The sequence below is a fragment of the Opisthorchis viverrini genome (assembly GCF_000715545.1).
Source record: "Opisthorchis viverrini unplaced genomic scaffold opera_v5_36, whole genome shotgun sequence".
NCBI classification, from domain to species: Eukaryota; Metazoa; Platyhelminthes; class Trematoda; order Opisthorchiida; family Opisthorchiidae; genus Opisthorchis; species Opisthorchis viverrini.
The window spans coordinates 573588-595876 of NW_008751692.1; the positions used below are offsets into that span (position 1 = coordinate 573588).

The following is a 22289-nucleotide window of genomic DNA, read 5'->3' on the forward strand; positions in this document are numbered from 1 at the left end:
CTGTAACCACTTGGTCCATCTCGACCCCATGATCCCAGGTAAAAGGTGCGTGGTTCAAGACTTCTCCTAAAGGTTCGACTGCTCCTGTCTTGGCTGTCAAAATGTCGTACTTTGTAACTTCTTTCAGTTGCATGTCAGATACCAATCAAGAGTGCCACAGTTGAACAATTTATATATTGCCGGCCATACAAATGCAATATGCTGGCAGATAGTTATGTGTAACCATCATGTGAGTGGCACTCGATCACTTCATACTGCTAATCAAACGGGAATGGGAATCCTAAATTCATTGTTCCCAAATTAGAACGTTAGATAATTTAAATGAAAAGCATGCGCACCGACATGTCTGCTGTAGATGACTTTCACCATCACATTTCAGCAGATGTCTGTGCATGACTGCTAACTCCAATAGAATCATGCATAGCTAACAAGTGGGTACCTACCTTTTCAGACATCTGTTTCAGGTCAGGCCTGATTTTTGCCAAGGCAGAAGTTGGCTTGGATGTGCTAACGAGCAACATGGCATTTGTATCTTGCACGGAACCTTCGGTCAGGATTGGCAGCCACTGTAAGAGTTGGAATAAAATGTTTAGTGCATAGAATCATGGACGTGGCCTGTAGCTTTTGAGGAATTCCATTCCATACAAATGTGAAGCGCAAACTCGGACAAACTCGGGGCCGTTGCGACCTGCAGTGATAGTAAACTCGCCCTACCAACAAAACCGCACTTTCACGAAAATCACATTCGTGTATACTATGGGGTATCTGACTTATCCGTAATACGCTTGAAAGGTAGTAGGGTATCGTATTTTCCTCCCTTTAAGAAAGAGAAGAAAGAAAGTTAATTCCCTGAGAGGTTCATAGCGGCATTCTGTGATGAAGGAGGATCCTTCCGGGGGAAGATCCTCGATGGGAGACTAAATGGCCTCCTAGAAGAATTATGGATAAGTTAGCGGCAAACAACCTTGGAAGAACGTGAGCATTCCGGAGTCACTAATATGAAGTAGCCTCAAAGGGTATCCCGATCAGTTGACGCGCATGTGAGCGAAGGCAACATACCAGACGAAGTGTAAGCTGCGGCTGATTCAAAACTTGTTGAAAATATTTGATTAACTGACTACCGTAGTATGAATGAACACAACTGAATTTTTGCAAACATATTTGGTTCCGCGAGAGACTCACATGGAACCCAGATAAGTAGTGTATTGCGCCTATACATGTATCGCGATATCTTGAATATCGTACCAACTGAAACATGGGGCACCCCGAAGCAGCATATTCAGTTGCCTGGAAACATCACAAACGAGAGATTCAGCTGGTTTCCAGGTGAGTCTCTCGCAAAACCGAATTCGTTTGCAAATGAGTGCATTTCGCTAATTTCGTGCAACTTGGTTTCAAGTAGAACATAAGGCCGACGGAAACTCAGAGACTGAGCCTACCTAATGAGCCCCAAGAAGGGCGAAACCGGTCGTGTGCTGTCGAAGAATTCTCAGCAACCTTATCATGTGAGTGGCACTCGATCACTTCATACTGCTAATCAAACGGGAATGGGAATCCTAAATTCATTGTTCCCAAATTAGAACGTTAGATAATTTAAATGAAAAGCATGCGCACCGACATGTCTGCTGTAGATGACTTTCACCATCACATTTCAGCAGATGTCTGTGCATGACTGCTAACTCCAATAGAATCATGCATAGCTAACAAGTGGGTACCTACCTTTTCAGACATCTGTTTCAGGTCAGGCCTGATTTTTGCCAAGGCAGAAGTTGGCTTGGATGTGCTAACGAGCAACATGGCATTTGTATCTTGCACGGAACCTTCGGTCAGGATTGGCAGCCACTGTAAGAGTTGGAATAAAATGTTTAGTGCATAGAATCATGGACGTGGCCTGTAGCTTTTGAGGAATTCCATTCCATACAAATGTGAAGCGCAAACTCGGACAAACTCGGGGCCGTTGCGACCTGCAGTGATAGTAAACTCGCCCTACCAACAAAACCGCACTTTCACGAAAATCACATTCGTGTATACTATGGGGTATCTGACTTATCCGTAATACGCTTGAAAGGTAGTAGGGTATCGTATTTTCCTCCCTTTAAGAAAGAGAAGAAAGAAAGTTAATTCCCTGAGAGGTTCATAGCGGCATTCTGTGATGAAGGAGGATCCTTCCGGGGGAAGANCATGATACCCGAAGGAAGCACGAGGGCTGCGGTAATGCTCGGTTTCCCAACGTAAACAGGGGAAGTCGAGAGGCAAAGGTCGGGTTCGAACCATGCACCTTCCGGTCAGTAAATTCGCGCTGTAACCACTTGGTCCATCTCGACCCCATGATCCCAGGTAAAAGGTGCGTGGTTCAAGACTTCTCCTAAAGGTTCGACTGCTCCTGTCTTGGCTGTCAAAATGTCGTACTTTGTAACTTCTTCCAGTTGCATGTTAGCAAGAGTGCCATCAAGAGTGCCACAGTTGAACGATTTATATGCTGACGGCCATATAAATGCAATATGCTGGTAGATAGTTATGTGTAACCATCATGTGAGTGGCACTCGATCACTTCACACTGCTAATCAAACGGGAACGGGAATCCTAAATTCATTGTTCCTAAGTTAGAACGTTAGATAGTTTAAACAAAAAGCATGCGCATCTACATGTCTGCTGCAGATGACATTCAACATCACATGTCAGCAGATGTCTGTACATGACTGCCAACTCCAATATAATGAAGCATAACTAACAAGTGGATACCTACCTTTTCAGACATCTGTTTCAGGTCAGGTCTGATTTTTGCCAAGGCAGAAGTTGGCTTGGATGTGCTAACGAGCAACATGGCATTTGTATCTTGCACGGAACCTTCCCTTCGGTCTGGCAGCCACTGTAGGAGTTGGAATAAAATGTTTAGTGCATAGACTCATGAACGTGGCCGCTAGCTTTGGAAGAATTTCATTTCATACAAATGTGGAGCACACACTCGGACAAATTCGGAGCCGTTGCGATCTGCAATGATAGTCAACTCGCCCTACCAACAAAAGCGCACTTTCAGGGTAATCACATCCTTGTATACTAGGGGGTATCGGCCTTATCCGTAATGCGCTTGAAAGGCAGTAGGGTATCGTATTTTCCTCCCCTTATGAAAGAGAAGAAAGAAAGTGAGTTCCCTGATAGGCTCATAACGGCATTCTGTGATGAAGGAGGATCCTTCCGGGGGAAGATCCTCGATGGGAGACTAAATGGTCTCCTAGAAGAATTATGGATACGTTAGCGGCAAACAACCTTGGAAGAACGTGAGCATTCCGGAATCACTAATATGAAGTAGTCTCAAAGGGTATCCCGATCAGTTGACGCGCATGTGAGCGAAGGTGACATACCAGACGAAGTGTAAGCTGTGGCTGATTCAAAACTTGTTGAGCTCTACGAATGTGAAATATCTGGTCAACTGACTACCGTAGCATGAATGAACACAACTGAGTTTTGCAAACAAATTTGGTTCCGCGAAAGAATCACACGGAACTCAGAGAATTAGTGTATTACGCCTATACATGTATCGCGATATCTTGAATATCGTACCAACTGAAAAATGGGGCGGCCCGATGCGGCATATTCAGTTGCTTAGAAACATCACAAACGAGAGATTCAGCTGGTTTCCAGGTGGGTCTCTCGCAAAACTGAATTCGTTTGCAAATGAGTGCATTTCGCTAATTTCGTGCAACTTGGTTTCAAGTAGAACATAAGGCCGACGGAAACTCAGAGACTGAGCCTACCTAATGAGCCCCAGGAAGGGCTGCTGTCGAAGAATTCTCAGCAACCTTAGGAGTGCTGTCTACTTTGTCCTACCGCACACCAAAGGCGTGATCCAATAGATCAAGGGTAGCATATGCAACAAAAGACAAATAAACAAACACTAAATTGAACAAGCACTAACCATCTGCGTTAACGAAATTCAGAAAATAAAATGGGATGTACTGAAAAAAGGTATCACCATCAATAATTAATGCTGCGCTTCGCCACCTTAGCTTCACTCCTGGATGAAAATTAAGCATTAGGTTACGGAAAAGGTGGAAATAGACAACAGCTCAGTAGCTCCTGTGAAGTGATTTTACAAAGTAATTAGACTAAGGACGAAAGTGCATGTTGGCGGGCACTTCAGAGGATCATATTCCCATGAGGCGGTGCCAATCAATTCTTGAGTTAAAAATAACACTAAAATTGAGGTGTTCACCACGTAGATATGCGATTAGCATGTTGCGGTGCCACAGAACTTGACCTCCACAAGGACTGCGGAAACTGAAGAGTTGGAGTGTTTAGAATACGAGCCCAAAGGTAGAACGCGTAGTGAATAGCTATGGAGTTAAACGACCATTGTAAGTGGTCCAGTGGTTTAGGTAAAGTATTCTCAGAGGTACACTTCAACCAACCGTACTTGGCTCCTTGGCATAAACATCCTTCTCCTGATTTGTTGATCTCGGCTGTTTGCAAGCACCGTTTAGCAAACGTTAAAAATGGTGCACATAACTTACCGAATAACCAACAATGGCCTCCAGAGGAAGAGACGATTCTACCTTTTTCGACTGACAACTAACGTGAAAGAACGTGAATAAGAGGTAGTGATTTTCGTCCAAATGCTCCGGCAGTTGTATTTTTATTTCGTCATAAATGTCTGGTGTGCTGAAGAGGTAACACAGAAGAAAGGCAGTCCAACAATGAGAACCTATGCCAAATGACAAAAAATGTATAGCTCGTTTACTGGTCACCCGGCATCAGAAGGTCAGATTCCTGAAAGTTACCCAAGAACGCCGGAAACTTACTGAGACCCTAAAACTCCACCTAAATTCCAATAGAAAAGCCAACAAACATCCAGGCCAGTCAATCATTCAATCAATTCAGCAAAAGCCCATGAGTTTTCAGGCACTCGACAGAAGCACGATCGATGTTGATGGGTGATCACTAAACACCTGCCAGACAGCCTGGATTAATGTCAGAAAGTACCCTTCAAAAAGCGCGGCGCCGTTGTAGCTTTTGTACCCGCTTGTTGCAATAAAGCTGTTGTGTTTCTTGTCCGTGAGTTCTTTTCCTGCACCAGGCACTGGAGTGGAAACACTAGTTAGACATAATACCCAGGAATCCATTATTCATCGAATTCGATGGAAAACCTGACTGCCTTCAGACAATCAACATTTGATTCCAACCTGATCGCAATCTTCACCAACTGAATAGAGCCTAATCAAAAAGTCGTAGGCATTACCGTGCTTCACTTTCGTACTTCAAAAAGTCCCATAATAAAAAAGAAAATAATGAATGGGTTTGGAGCTGGCAAAAGTGTGAATTTGGATCGACCCTGCTTCATTCTCGCAATGGGCGCAATCACGACAGTAATTGCCACTCATTTTTGGACCGAAAATATGCACACTGCATTATAGAACCTGAACTTAATACTGCAGCAACCGACAGGACCACAACTTCTGGAAAACAGAACAGGTACATGTGGACGATGGACAAGTGACGCTGAATTGCTTGGAGGAGGCCAAGACTGGCCAAGAAACTAGAAGTTTACTGGACAAACACATTGCTGCGTTTCAGATGTTGTAAGCCTAATGAACGAGAGACTCCACATGTCACCGAAATGAAATAAGCACACAAAATCACGTGGGTCACATGTAGAGGTTATACCACTGTGCTTCAAAGATTCGGAAACAGGCAAAAAAACATGGTGGAGTGTATAGAGATTCAATTGAGGCAAAATAAAAGCAAGTTGGATGGTTTTGCCATAACAGAGAAAAGCAGAAGTCAAGGCATCCCGATTGCAAGACTTAGAAACGTCACGTCGATATCAGTTGAAATGTAAACATAGACGTTAACTTTCGTTTTCGAAAAAATATGGTGATAATCGGTAGGACGATGACTAATCAATTAGTTCCAAGTTTTTTGACCTGATAGTTATAAACTTTTTGTAGCTGAGTATGGGACAAGGGTGATGAGTTTTCACAAGCAAACATAGTTATCGGACCACGTTAGCCTTCAAATTTTTCAGTAAGCCTCAGCGTCTGCGATTCAGGAAAAGAAGTCTAAAAATAATGCATGAATTTCATGCATCTTCTACTAACACCGTACTAAAAAACTAGTTTCTAGAGACATACCTAAGCAAGCTAAAGACCTACTGCACTAAACGGACTTGTGGGATCAAACAAAGGTAAGTCTGAGCATGACAAGTCAACTGACCCACTGCAATCATTCTGAGGTGCCTATACCCTTAGATAATCATCCAGGCAATCTGGATAAAAAGTGACAACAAGGACGTCACTGACATCGATTGGTAGCCATAAATTGCAGCGTCTCCAACCAGGCGCAGTGGGGATCGCGCGGTCCCTATCCTGGTAGGCGAGTAGCACCGACAGCACCCAAACATTTATGACCCTTCGCCAGGTCAAGGGTTGGCGACCTCCCTGCTTCTACCACTCTGAACTGGGCACGGAAAATAACACTTTCTTTGGTCAGCGATGGTTCGGTATACGCAAAACATGGCATAACCAATGCAGTTTCTGGCAATGGACACACTCTTCAACGGAAGTTCATGTTGCGCAACCGAAACCTCGCTCTCTAACTGCCTCGTTTAGGATTCGCCGACATCAACTCACACGAGCTGTGGTCCTGAAACAACAACTGTCGAACACCTGAAGATGCCTCAGTTCCGTTGTTCGAACAGGCCAAGTCTCACAGCCATACAACAAAACAGTCCGCACTATAACCTGATAAACATGTTCTTTGAGATTCAGTTACCGAAGAATACCGCCCGAAATGGAAGGACGTGCAGGGGGGCATGAACTATTGCTCATTTCCCTATAAAGTTGTCCACCTCCACTGTGACCACACAATGATCAACGGGGTTACTCGAACTCTTCAAGGATTTCCGAGGGTTCTTCCAACCACGATCGCAGAATGAACAGAGAATCAAGATCTGTTGGACCAGTGGGCTGCAATCGAGACTAGACAGTGAATTTGACGATGCTCGTGGTTCTAGCGGAGTCCGTTATGCATAAGGATGCTGTGATCCAACCGGAGGTACGGATGTTCCGTGTTGCCGTATGTGTGTGTGAAGATGTTCCTGGGCAACTGGCTTGCAAAAATGATGCCAGAAATCCAGGTGTTCCAAACAAATGTGAACAAACAATCTATCGTACATCACCTATTCTCATAAGACTCTGGATTTGCTTTGCCTCACCGTAACAGGTATATAATGATAGACAAAAACGACAGACGAATTCCGTTCGAAAAATTAGGTGAACACCCCTAACTGCATGCAAAAGCGATTGGAAGGTAAGATGTTTCACACTCATTCATGAACTAGAATACCGAATTCTTTCAAAGAGAATAGTACCTAAGAAATGATGATTTGTATCTAGCATTCACTCCAACGGGGGAATCACCATATAACATACAAACAAGATGAAGTGACAGTACGAAACTCACCGATTGTGATAAAGAACAGGTGTAAACGCTTCACAAACGAAGGTAGGAGAATTACTTTTTCCATAAATAGCCTGTAGAGGAGAGGTGTGAATGGAGGAGGGAATGAGCAGTCTTTCGTTAAGTGGATGAAATACTGTGACCAAACGAATGCCCCAACGGCTGAGATCCCCTGGACGCTACGAACACCGCGTTTGAGTGATCGAACTTACACCGCTGCTGTTCAGCTGGAACAATAAGTGAAGGTCGCGAATTTGAGTCCTGTCTTCTCGTCCGCATATGTACTTGGGCTCTATTCAATAATATACACATTCTGCTTTCTCCGACATGATAAACCTGGTGATATGAATCTCAGATTGACCTAAGTGCAGTTACTTGGAATCACATTCCCTATTGCGCAGAATTCTATAACCCTTAGATCAAAGGTCAAAACTTGAGGTGAAGTTCGATGCAGACAGAAGTGTGGCCCAAACAGCCGTGCACGTGTGAAAAGCCAATAGATTGATATGGAACGGCCTTTTGAGCGGGAAAGCTCACACTTACCGGAAGTATTTTAGCGACCGAATCCTCAGTGTGCACAAGCTGAATCCGAATGGAGATATTGCGTGCCGATGACTCACGGCTGGGAGAGAGTGCCACACTCTTTGGATAGACATAAAGGAGGTTTCTAAAAGACATGGAAGTAGATTGGCTATTACGGAACATGCAGAAGCTCTCGAAAGCATCCCGTGAATTTCAATGAACACATCGTTTTCAGTAAGACTAGCAGAATAACAACAAAGCGGCAAAGTGTCTTGGATCAACAACCCCGTGAAAAGTAGGTTGGTGTTCAGAATTCGCCTCGTTTTTTCCCTTATCAACAATGTTCCTAACTTGAAGGTTATTCAGAGTTGACAAAATATTATCAATATTTGTCATTTGAGTTATTCGAAACGGCATCCTTGGTAACAATCTTCGATGACACTTGAAATCACGCCACTCGCGGCTTCTAGAAACAATGGAGGGCCACACTGTGCGAAACAGACAATGCAATTGACAATTCAGCAGATTTATCATCAAAAATCAATCACCATTAAGCAACAAATGTAGATGAAAACGTATTGACCATCCAAGTACTTAGTGGTACATTACAGTGAGTGGATTTTTTTACACAACAGTAGTTTCATGCTGAGCTTGTCGAAATTTCTCTGCTCTCCAATTCCTAGGTGACCGAGACTGCAGAAGCTGAAACCAACGTGCATCTGGCACATAGTCCATAGCTGACTAACTGAGATGAAGTAAGCCATTTTCCAGACCAACTGATCATTCGCATCCAAAGCGTGGGTGTTTGTCAACTTGTTAAGTGATGAAATAAAAAGGAGGAATGGCGCAAAATGCTAAGAGCACGAACCACAAGGCCTTGCCTAATGACATCTGGTGCGAATGCAGTATCAACATACTCATTCAAAAAGAGTCAGTAGATGAAACATGTTACGTTCATCCGGACCTGGAACTATCACAATTTGTCTGGGAAATCCAAGATCAATTTATTTTTCAGTTTCGAACTCTTCCTGGTCCTCTCATCAAAGGTCTAACGCATCAAATGATACACGATCAACCCTGATTGGAACACTGTCATACCGAGCAGCAGCAGCATAGTTCACCTACCTGATTTGGAACAGAAAATGCCACATGTCTGCGTTTTCAGTCAGTGCTTCACAGACAACAGTAAATCAGTGGGCATTATTAATGATTTCGCGTTGTGGATCATAAAAAAGTAAAGAAATTGGTCGGTTAAAGATTCTAATTTTCCTCAAAACGAACGATAGGAGAAACCAATCGAACGGGCTTCCGGGTCATAAAGTTCGACCTCACGCAAACACTGAGAAGTGCTGAGAAGTTCGGTATACTGGTATGAAGTTAGCTTAAAACCCACGTGTTCTTAAGGTTAGCGATCTTCATGACCACCTGAGCAAAACCTGAATGACCAAACTGTAGAGTGACAAAGGGCATCTATTCATCGATAACACAGCTGCGCAACAGAAACACATTCTGTCATCACTGGTCGTGCTGTCACGTGATTCATGTGAGCATACAAAATATGCTGGGTGTATGTTTACTTTCACTTTGAACATTAGAGTACTAGTTGTGGGTAGCGAAAGGAAGACAGAAAAACCTTATCGTACAATGATCAGTCGTTTGTTGAATAAAATGACCAAGCACAGAAAAGGTTTGCCACAGACTATATTTGTAATGTACTACTCATAAGGTTGCTGAAAATCCATCGACAGCCCACGACCGGTTTCGCCCTTCTTGGGGCTCATCAGGTAGGCGCAGTCCCCGGGTTTCCGTCAACCTTATGTTCTACTTGAAACCAAATTGCACGAAATTAGCGAATATACACTCATCTGCCACAGACTAACCAACACTCACAACTTCAGTTCTCTCAAAAGTCTGACGTGCAGATACAAAATGTGAGGAGGATTCTAGTAGAAGAAACTTTATTCCCTTTAGACTGTGTCAGTAAGTCTAGATGGAAACTGACAGCAATGCTGCCAAATATGTAGGGTAGAGTTCCGTTAGAACGAGTGTTCTAGTACCCGGACGTAAGTTTGCTGTAACGGGGCTCCGTTAAAAGGGAGACATGCTGGAAGCTACCTCGGCAACTGCATAACACCATTTATGCGGAATAACGGAAAATGCTAGATACGGAAGAATTTTTCACCGAAGTATTCGTCACTGGTACATAAACAAAGGTCGATAGTACTGTTGCTGGTTGGACTAATTGCTGAGCGTGACGATCGTGTATCAGACGTTTCGTTTCCAATCAGAAAGGCATCAACGGTTTAGTGCAACAAAATATGAAAACAGAACTGCCGTCATCTAACAACTCGATTAGGAAATGAACAAACCGACTGCACGGCGACCGGGAACATTATCTGGACACCTAGTCTACTAAACCTCAACACTGAAGAGCCGTTCCAACCTTGCCATGTCAGGCCACGGTTCTTCGGGTATACCAAAGTAGTGCGTCCTCCGTAAGTTGAAGTTGCTCATTCCAAACCTGTAGCTGTGGGTTAAAGCATGCGTAACTGGTGCGCGCACCCTTTCAGCATGGAAATCTGGTACCGGGTTTGTAGGCCGGTAATAACAATCAGTGAATATCATAATCTTTCAACTCTACCACCCTTTCGGTGCCTGGAACTGACCAAATAGGACACACTGATCTGATCCAGTCGAAGTAGCCCATTCGCCAAAAAGTACATAAAGACGTTTACCATCGGTATGCACATGGAAGCAGTTCGAAGGTTTCCAGATGAAGTTGCTCACATACCTGATCTTGCCATTTACTTTACTAGATAATTTAAAGCTTTTTGAAAACTTGTCACGCCAAATGCCTTGTTCTCTTGAATTGCGCGGCCTATAGCATAGTAAAGTATGCCCATCATGTGCGTCGATCGATCGCCTCAAACCAGGTTACGCGATCTCACGTCGTGGCGTGTAGCAGCAAGACATATGTCAGATGCAGTATACACGCACATAAGGTGCCGAACTCAAGATTATATACACTGATCTTCCAAGAAATGGTACGAGGAAAGTTCAAATATCTAGATACCCAGATCAACCCTGTTGCTGAATTCGGTTCACAGTGCATGAGTGCCCGAATCAAACCTCTTTAATCTTGAAGGCTGAATTTACAAGGTCAAACGCGGCCAGATCGTCCTTCGTGAGCACACAGCAAACTGGGCTGATGCTGTTGATTACAGAACATGATGGACGTACAGTGACTAGCAATTTGGTGTGAAAAATCCCCGGTGAAGCATTTGAAAGAGGTGAACGCCAGATGCATGGCTGGATTTCCGTAGGATAGCGCAGTCCAATAAGGCTAATATTCTGATGACGAACCGCTTATGCATGTTCTGTCAGTGAATACTGAAAGGGAACGCAATGTGAACAACCAGAGACATGCAACAAGCCGTTATGTACGCACGAGTGGCTCAGTGGCTTGCGTGCCTTTCTTGGCGCTCAGGGTGCTTCTTGACGATTCACCATAAACATTTAGTAACTTGCTTACGGCTGGTCAGGTGTCAAAACATCGCACGAATTATTTTTTGCATTTCTAATATACATTATTTCGGCACATAACCTTTAACGTCGTTGACTGGCACAGAACTCTGTCCAACAAGTCATCAAAAGGCCGTATGTCTCAACTATAAACCGAGTAGCAACTGACAGCGATGAGTTGCAAATTGTTAAGTTACAATGCAGGTTATTGCATCCACGAAGAACAGGGTCGATGGCTTTTGAACTCAGCACAACCATCGATGACGAAACGTCAGCATAAATAGTAACACCTCATTATCATACAACCATGATCAGGAATCGCCTACAAAAAATGACCAAAAAACAAAGTGTATAAATCTTGAAAGACCTACGGAATAAACGCTTCCGGAAATCAGATCGAACTAAGACGCCATCAGTGGGATTAACCTAACATCCTCTGAGAAACCTAATCTACATTAGCTCGAGACACATCAACAAACTTCGGTTAAGCAGTCCAAGTGACAGCATGTTCACCACTGAGACCAGTCACGTACCACACCCCGTTGTGCGTCTAACCAGTTGCAGGAAGTATCACATGGACCCAAAACAGGAAAGCTGTCAAACCTCCCAAGTCTCAAGGTGAGTATCCCATGGCCGGTTTCACCCTTCTTTGGACTCATTAGTTAGGCACAGTTCCCGTGTTTCCCTCAACTTTATGTTCTACTTGGACCCAAATTGCACGAAATTCAACGAATACGCTCATCTGCATACCAATATGGTTTCCACGGCAGACTCACCTGGAACCCGGCTGAAGCCGTCATTTAGTATGCTTCTTTCAACTAAATGTGCTGTATCAAACCGCCTCGTGTTTCAGTTGGTCCAATATCTTGTTATTTCACTTTGATGGAAGAACAATGTCAGGACCGCCTCGTGTTTCAGTTGGTCCAATATCCTGTTATTTCACTTTGATGGAAAAACAATGTCGGGCCGAAAACGAAGCCAACTGAGTGACACTAGATTTCAGAAGATCATGTATGTCCCACAATACGGCATGCAGCAAACCCTAGCAAACATCAACAACAAGTAGGACAAATTGTCCATGAGTCAATGGCTCCCTAAATTGCAGTCAACCTTCAGGACTTTGGATGCCTCTATGAAGTTCACTTGGGCCGACCCCCATTGGATGACAAGACACTGCGAAGGGGATACGTTTCGACTCACCTATATTCAGCAAATGATGCGAAACGGTGCGACGATAATTCTAGCACTTCACGAATGGGCCTGATTGGGATCATGGTTTTCTGTGGTGGTGCTTCTTTGGTCTTGGATTGCCGCCCATGTAATCTTTTCGCCACAACACGTGCAGATGGAACCTTTAGAAACAACGGGCCGACATAGGGAACGCCCTCAGGACTCAATAAAGGACGGCAGCGAGCAGTTTCTGGATCTCGCGTCCTGCGTCGCTCGGCTCCAACATGATAGCCTGTGGAGCGAAGTAACCGCACCAAGTTCGGTGCGTCCGCACAAGAAAGTCGCACACGAAGTTGAAGGTTTGAAAACTGTCTAAGCCGTCGCAAGGCAACGTACTTTGGATGGAGCAAGGACGTCAGTGGTGTGATCTGCTCGCCGGTTTCATATGCACTAGTATTCACCATCTCAACACTGGTAGGTCTTGGGGCAGTATGATGTTCGGGAAACGGTGATACAAGGATATTGGAAAGGGTATGACGATGAATTTCAGAAAGATAACGACCCAAGTCATCATCCCGCATTCGATCTGATTCCTGATGAAGAGAGAAAGAAAAGACTGGATTGGACTTCAATTTAACGTCTTCGAAATTCATGCGTCCTCAATGAAATGTTCAAAACTTTCGTTCCTCTGTTTCCGATCAACTTTTGTGTGCCTAAAGGGAGCGAGACCGCAGATAAGCATGAGGTTGAATGGGTGGGCTACAGAAAGGCTACAAAGAATTGAACACACAAAGTAGTGCGTGTGTAAACCAACATTTTGAAAGACGCTGAACTACCGTATATGAACAACTGAAGATTCCAAACTAATGAGGAAACGAAGTTAATTTGTATTTTTCGGAATATTTAGATTTTTTTATTATCAGGCCTGACTAACGACAAGCAACCAATCAAAAGCGAAAATCAGTATTGCCTATAACATAACATACAATATAATATTATGAAGTAAGTTCATACGTAATTCATAACAAAACAAAATACACTGTAGAGAAAGCGTTTCAAGTCTATTCTAAAGGTTGATCCCCTCAAAAGGATATTCAGCTGAATCGTAGCCCTTTGAAAATGCTACAGTGGTTTCTTTTAAAAGAGGCTCTCTTGGCGTGATTTCCGTCACCGTCAATTAGTACACTCTTGAAAATCCCCCCTCAAAGTTTATGATAAGAGCGTCAACTTCGTATGCGGAACCGATAAGATGTTCAACTAACCTACCTGTTTATAGAAGAATTCAATGAGTAATTCGAAACTGGGAATCAGAGGCGACCAGCTGTCACTCATTTGCAAGTTCTCAGCAGCTGAAGTAACAGGAAATTTAGTTTGCTTGGGTGATGCTAACGAACTGTCCCGAGGCCCAACACAAGCTTGACTCGGTTGACGGCGAAGCGCATCAAACGATGAAGCTTTCGAAGCCCGAAAAGTATGTCTGTTCTCTGAAAATCCTGAACAGAAAAGAATGGGAGCAGGCTTACATGAAACATGGAGCGCGTGTTCAATTGAACCATCCATGGATAACATACAGTCCGTGTAGATCCACAAACAACAGGTAATGGTAGACAAGAAATCAGTAACGATCTGTTGCGAAAATACACGTGGAAAATACCTGTATAGCTTGTGTCTGCACAAAATTCACACAATGAGGACACGTACTGTGGCAAAGGAGAGAAATTAGCCTGGAGATTGAAGCCAGGAACGATGAAAACGGTTGGCCCACTTTAATTCAACACCGTAAAATATTCTTAGTTTGTGGTACAGACACTCGCAAGATTGAGGTCCTCCCATCACGGAGTCCAAGAGTCATTCTTGGAGCGCAAAACATAAAAAGAAAGTTCTACCATGAATTTTCGGCACCGCATAACCCGATCAACTGATGCATCAACGTTGAACCTGATAGTTTGAACACGTTTTTAGTCGCCTACGTACTGACACAGCAGTGCTTGTTCTAACAGCGTATGTTCCCACCAGGAAAGATTAGTTGAAAAACGTGGACGTCTCGTGTGATGGCTTTCGAGCGGTATTTGGCATACGCTACCCTAACCACATATCGATTTACAGCTACAAAAACCTGGGAAATCACCGAAACAAATCGACGTTCCAAGACCCGCAAGGAAGTAGCCAGACTTCACGCAGGGAATTCCCGAAACCGTAGATCGCACATCCTAAATATACGCTTCCAACAAAACTATTTGGGTCTTAGATTATTGATCTCATAATTATTGATCGCACAATCTCAATATTCCCTTGACCAGTCCACTAACCACTCGGTTATTGAAAATATGTTCCATGTAGTAGCAAACAAATGTTCACTACCACAGCCCGCCTTCATAAGAGTTGCGTCTTTTTCTATCTCACAATAATTAAGTCAGATGAGAAAAAGGTTTGTTGCAATCGCTTCACTGATCCTCTCTACCGCGGTCATACCGACCAATAGTGGATTGCAGAAAGCATCATCGTCTATAAAACAAACGCATACAGGAACGTTGATGAATCTCTTCAGCAGTTCTGATCATGAAACATACAGCATAAGTAAACCTGAGTTCATGAGTTTAGTCCAAAGCCAAGAGACAAAATACGAGGAACACTTCTGAAGGGTCACCCTGACCCAGTTAGTTCTAGCTGTGGTGTCAGTGTGTACAAACTCAGGTCAGAAGTGCAGCCGGACAATCATAAAACGGCATATCGACCTTACTGATAGAAATTCTATTTCCACCTGATAACGATGAAAAGTTGTATGATCCAGGGTAGAAAACAGCATTCAGAATGGTTTAAGTAACCAAACTATTTTAGATAATTAAATACAAAGCGACACTCCTCAGCTGGAAAATCGTATCGAAAGCAGCTTCACGTATAGGAAAAAACTCCGGTTGTGCCATTTTCTTCACGTTTGCTGCACATAAGCAAAGGTGTCTGCCAGCTAACATCACAAAAGCACTGAGGAAGGAAAACTGAGTTGATGCCGTTGTATTCCTATAGCGGTGCCTTGCGGAGCCTGTGGCGATAAGCAAGGCTAAGTCTAGGTAAGTATGGCCATGGATAACTGACTCGTTAATAATGGCCATCTGCGTCACGAAACCTAAAAAAGACTCTTAGCATTCTCCTTCGATTTGTCTCGGCGAGCCATAAAATAGTATTTGGTAACTATTAACCCACTGAATAAGCAAGACCTTGTTGCCAATTTGTCAAAATATACGTAGCTCGGGTGTTTACTGTTGTTTGGTCAGATGGTAGTTGACGTGTTCGCCAAGCTTGACAATTGGTTTGCAAAAGTTTCGTCCCCAGTCGAGGAGACATCGTCAGTGTGCAGTTGAGTGAGTGCGCTGACGATATCTCCTCGACTGGGGACGAAACGTTTGCAAACCAATTGCGAGCTTGGTGAGCAGATCAATTACCACTTGATCTACCAGCGGCATGACCTTGTTGATTAAGCCAGGTTTTCATAACATGCAGACAGCGACTGGAAACAGGAGTGCTGAACAGCCAACGAATCATTTTCCTTGAATGCATCACTGAAGCCTTTCGACATGTCTGCACAACACGGCAAACCGTGTGTTTCCATAAGCTGACGGACTAAGCTTAGAAAATCACACTATTCAGTTTTCCATGAAGTCTGATTTCCGTACAGCTGTCTTAATCGTCCGGATATTATCCCATTTCACCCCACCGTTTCTATCCATACCAAATATAACGCGAACCATTACACTAAGAGACCACTGAGCGCCACAGATCATAACAGAGATGAGTATTTATTCGTCTTCGATAACGACAGTGGTGGATTACATCCGAAAGCAAATGATTTGATACGAGCATCGATCTGCAACAAGTCCACTTCGGAAAAACGAGACCGGAGTACTTAATCGAACGGATACGACACATAACAGCCACTACCTTCGAAAATCTAACAGTGCTATTATATGACGGAAATATTTAGAAACATCACGCTCACCGTTAACCACCGTGGGTTCAGATGAGACGCCCACATGCTGCAAGTTAGCTTTCACAGAATTAAGCAATAATGGGGTCAAATCAATAGCAGTCCAAGCCAGTGGCATACGATATGGTCCCAGGCGTTTGCAGTTCCATTTGATTGATGTCTCAATACGGGTCTGAAAGTAAAAAGTGCGCCCCATGAAAAAAACGGGAAATCAAAATAACCTAAATGCAAAACAAGCACTTCGATGTAAGAATGACGTTGGAATGTTTTCACGCTATCAGAAAGTGACACCGCAAAAAAAAGGTGGACTCCATTGTCACAAAAGCCCCTGTAAAGATTGTAAACAGAAAAAAACTGTCACAAAATCAAAATGCGGATGCCAAACCTACATCATTGGTCCGCTCTATAAGTCAAGACATGTCCTACTAGGTGCTTGAAGTATGACAACCCGAAGGCTTGAAGTGGCGAGCCATACGAAACTGATGTACATTTGGAGATGAATTGGGATGAATTCCGGTATTCCTGTCTGCCGCAGAAGAGAACTTTCAAAGAGAGACCACTCTCTTGGGTATAAAAAACAGCGGCACTCGTCTACCATGATGCGCTGATTGACCCATTGATGAAGGGCCATTTTGCAAAGAAAAGGAAACTACCCCCTTCAATATAACTCATATAAGGTCGATGAAGACCCTGAGCAGTCCGACAAAGTTTCTGTCCTCCATATGGTTCATCAGGTGCGTCTAGTTCCAGAAACTCAAGTAAGCTTAGTTCCTCTTCAAACACCTATTTGCACGCATGCTACAGTAAACACTCGTTGACAAATTAAGTTGGCGCTGACAGGAGACGAAGATGAAACACCCAAATCTAAGGTCTACTAATTATTCTCTTGGTTGTCGGTCTCAGAAGGGATCCTGAGTAGTATTCCCCATGAGGATAAGGCGGGCGTTTTGACCGCCTTTGTGCAACTCCTCCGTGAGGGCACAGCAAGTTGTTCTGAATACAGGATAATGATAAGGACCCGTTAGATCGCACAAGAATTGATGAAAGACAGGGAGTGCCGTCTAAAGCGTTGTGACAGAGTTGCAAGGAAAAACTGAAAAATTCTTCCATTATCTAGTAGTCTGAGTTATGTAAGGCCATTGTTACTTCCAAAACACTTTCTAGCCTTCAACTGCTAATCGCGGAAACCATCTTAGCCCTAAAGCTGTTTAAAGAAGTTTCACAGATGAAGGTAACAGTTTTACGGAGGTTATAAAAGCTTAAGTTAGCCTAATCATAGCGTCATTGGGAACTCGCTGGAATCGAACGGCATAACTTAGCTTGAGGGGGGACTGTGAGGCTCTGTCTTAGAATTTACTCAACCGTTACTGAATGCTAAGATAAAGGTGAGGAATCAGATTTATAAATTATTATCAGCTGATTATAACTTGGCAGTTTTTTTAAAAAAACGGATAAATCAAGTGACGGTAAAATGCACAAAGAGACAGATGGAAACTAACAGATGAGCAATAAATGGCCGTATCTTGCTGAGGCTTTGAAAGACGATCTTTATAAGTTGAAGCCAAAATTGGCGAGTAATTGCCATAACCGAAGTATTCCATGACCTTACAATGAGGCGTCCACACCCGTGTGTACCTTAGTAGGCTACGAACCTTCAGTGTTCTTTAAGGTAAATAGGGCTTGCAAGGAGACGTAGGCGCCCTTAAGTAATTCTTTTTTTTCGAGAAATACTGGCAGTTAGTTTCTTCAGTGACAATAGCTTCTAAATTTCATCAATCTCCTAATGGGTGACATACGGAAGTGTTCGACCTTAACCTTGCATTGTGAAGAACCTTACCTCGATATATAAAACAGATTGAATCCACCTAGAAAAATATTTGTCATGATGCGAAATCACCAACGGGGAATCCAAATATGACTCAGTAACTATGCTTTTGTTGTTTCTCGGGACTTCCTCAACGCAATCTAAGTTCGAGTTTAGGGAGTGATACGTTGTTTTCATACATACGCGGTATTGCATTGATATATATATATATATAAGAAGTTTCCTACCTTGTCATCTTTGTTGTATAATTCCTCAACGTCACCTGCATCCCCTTGCTGCAACACTTTTTCCACCTGATTAAAACAGATGGGACAACAGAGCCATAAGACTGTTACGAAAGCAAATCCAATAGTAAATACATCAACGGGGCTGATGAACTATGAGCAAGAATTTGTCGCTAAGAAAGTCACACAAGTCACACGGTTCCATAATCAGAATTAACTTCAAAGAAGTCCAAATGATATGAAACATGGCTGACTGGATGCATAGCTACCATCAACATCATTATCATCGCCGACGGCACGAAATCAGAGTGAACACCGATACATCACCGCTGTACAACCATGACTGTGTTGAAAATCTTGTTGTGAAACAAAACGTCTAGTGAGGGTTATAGAGAACAAACCTTAGAAGGTGGGTCACACCGACGGTACCCAGAATTTTCGCGATTCGCCTGGTCAAAGATTGACCAACTCTGTGACCGACTACGAGTTAGACAAGTGAAACAGCGTTCCGTTTGACAGACAACTATTCGGCATACATTGAACGACCAATCAACCATAGCTTCAGTTACTGGGTGAATTCTTCGGCTGGACTCCAAGCTACACGGTTGAAGACTCATTTTCTAATTGCTCCACCGGCAATTGACACCAGCATATGCAAGCCATACTTTTAAGACAACAGTTATCAAAGATACCCTGAAGTTACACTTCACAGCAGTAGAGTAAAACAACCGATGCTGCAGCCTAATACACACGTTGGTTATGGTTCAGAGATTATGCCTCTTTGTCACCAAATTGGCGGCGCGATCCCAGTCCTGAAGATTCGTGCATTGACCTAGTCTGTAACACTACAATCGGAGCTGATTCGCCTTTCAAAACGATAAACGTTACTCCATCTCAGGCTCCCGTTCTTGGATCACAAGTGAATTGTTCGACAACCGCGGGTCCAAAATCAAGACCGTGAGCTTTGTGGACAGTAAAGACGGGATTGCTTTCGTAGTTTCGTTAAAAAAAGTCTCTACTTTCTTTTATCGAAGACGGGGATGATTTAGCCCGTATATTCCAGGCCGACGATATTCTTGTCAGCATCTATTCGGGCGATAAGACTGTGATTAGAGCGCGTATTTACTGGCCGAAAGGTCCGTGGTTCGAAACCAGCCTCTGCCTCTCGACTTCTCCTGTCTAAACTTGAGCAAGTTGACAGTAATCCAGCCCTATGTTTCCTTCGGGTGCCATGGAAGCTAGACACCAAAAAGAAGTTACAGTTTAACTATCTGAATACGAAAATTTGAAGACCAGCGTTCATCTAATTATCCAGTCGACCACAAAACTGAACTGAAACGTAGAGAGATTTAGCGGCCTTGTCGGGCGTCACTTCTTGGGGGAAGGTGTGTGGAGAGCTCTCTGTATAATTTCACGCTTCACAGATCTGAAAGTACATTGGACCTATAAAATCCGCAAAATTCAGAAACACTCCGTGCTAACCAAGCGTGTGAAGGAGAACAGACCAGGAAAGTGAGTCAGATGAACCCAGAAAATCCGGAAATACCATTAATATGGACCATTTATACACACTGCATTGTTCTGGTACCTACAATAGTGTGAAAATGTCGTCAAAGCGAAATTTACCAAAGTTCTAATTTACTTGATGCTCTCCAGCCAGTGCTTTACGGGCTGAAATAAGGCTAAGAAATACGAGTGACTTCAAAAGTTGTGTTGTAAGAGGAAACAAGCTAATCCAACTATCATTGCCAGACTCGATAGAGGCCCCTTCTAGATGGCACTATCTCACTTGTGTAAAGCTGTCCATTGTGCACGAGAGAGTAAACTGAAGTGCTGATAGTGAACCACGTGAACAATGGCTTCTCACTATCAACGCAGGCGACGCTATGAAGATGACGATGTGAATTGATTATTATTATTTTATTATTATTATTATTACTATCCGCAACTGACAATAAGCAAACAAAGCACGGTGGGAAAGGTTATACCCTCACCCTCACTACGAGGAAAATCCCACCAGAACAACAAGATTCACGGGACGATGCAGCGTGTGGCTTGTTGCTCCCATCAGCAAATCCTTCAAAGATGTCCGATGAGTCAAAGTAATTTGCGTCGGTTGAAGCACTTCCGTTTGTATCTGTAATGGCCACATTGGGGTAATGCGATAGTCTGGGTTCTTGTGCTTCCGAACTTGTTGCTGATGAGGCAACAACCGATCGCTGTTGCGTTATTCTGAACAAGCAGTTCCTCGCCAGTGTCGGCCAGTCACGGAGACTCAGCTGTTGTGTACTTCGGCTGCCAGAAAACAGGTGCAACAGTCTGTCAGAATTTGTATCAAAGTGGAAAACTTCGGATATCCGACGGCGAAGATGTACATCGTACAGAAAGGCGAGACCGAAGACCGGCTCTGATGTCCCATCCTCAATTTGCAGGCTGGAAAACTCTGCCTCAAGGAACAGGGTGGGTTCACCTAGGCTCACTGGCAGGTCGGAATAATCTGCAGGTCTGGATTTCCCCGGAGCAAGAAGACGACGATCTGGTATGACGCTCTACAAGATAGAAGACAAGATTATGACACCACCAGACCTATCCCGAACAGAAAACAATACTTTACTCAAATGTACTCTATCAGGTGCCAGAAAGTTCAGAAAGGATGCTTAAGCTGGTGACGGTCTGATGGGCTAAACGTTTGGAAAAACTGCACGGTCTACAGTCACCTATATCAAAACAAGACCCACATACTCCTGAACTTTGTCTAATACCCGAACGTGCGCTACCAATACGCCATGGCGTAGTCGGCTTTATCGACGATATGTCACATTCCGAAACATATTCCGTTGATATTCAGTCTCTCCATCAAGCGTTTTCAAGTGAAGAACAATAGACGTTCAAGAAACGCAACATTCCTAGTCTTGACACAATATCCACCGGCTCTCCGTGACTAAGGTCCATATCCTGTCCTGTAGCAAACATTAAAAATTTTATTCCAAAACAACGAGGTGTCAGAAGCTTCAATGTGTGAAACCGAACAGTCACATAGGCTAAATTATAGTGTAAGATGAAAACGGAAACAGTGTAGCATACAAACCAGTGCCCGTTATGCAGGTGCGACTCATCAGTGTTAAAAAAAGAAATATTTTGAGTCATTGCAATCGCACGTTTTACTGTTCTGACAGAGACGACGATAACGATCATTTTGTCCATGTTAACATGTTGGTGCCCAGTTGATCGGATCATTCGAAGAATGGTTCGGCTCAACCTTCATGGGTGAGACAACATTCAACCTCCCATAGTTTGTGCTATATGCAATGCAAGTGCTCGTCGGTCCGTACTTTGCTTGGAAGATTCAAGAAGATCTTAGGAATGTGATCCAGGTGGAAAACAATCCAAAGTGTCCCAGATACCTGTCCAGTATCCCAAGTAAAATGAACGGTATATTTGTTGGTTTCTAATGCAGTTACGTATTAACATCAAAACATGAACCTACGGGTGATGACAGTCATTTCGCCAGATTTATTTTGATTTCAGATCTGCCAGCTCTGGTTGCCAAATGTGATATTTGCCCTTTGTACATCCGTGAAAAAGTCCA

General features: G+C 43.5%; 1 protein-coding gene across 1 annotated transcript in view; it reads right to left on the reverse strand.

The window, feature by feature from the left end:
- The window catches only part of T265_13086 (hypothetical protein), a gene marked incomplete at both ends in the record, with an annotated part of 23752 nt that extends 2503 nt beyond the window's left edge, over positions 1–21249 (reverse strand). The window contains 9 exons of the mRNA XM_009167143.1: positions 444–566; positions 1720–1842; positions 2747–2869; positions 7999–8146; positions 12700–13262; positions 13936–14162; positions 16664–16823; positions 18704–18769; positions 20695–21249. Coding sequence (XP_009165407.1) covers positions 444–566; positions 1720–1842; positions 2747–2869; positions 7999–8146; positions 12700–13262; positions 13936–14162; positions 16664–16823; positions 18704–18769; positions 20695–21249 — 2088 coding nt within the window. The remainder of the gene's footprint in view (positions 1–443; positions 567–1719; positions 1843–2746; positions 2870–7998; positions 8147–12699; positions 13263–13935; positions 14163–16663; positions 16824–18703; positions 18770–20694) is intronic.
- Positions 21250–22289: the final 1040 nt, after the last annotated feature.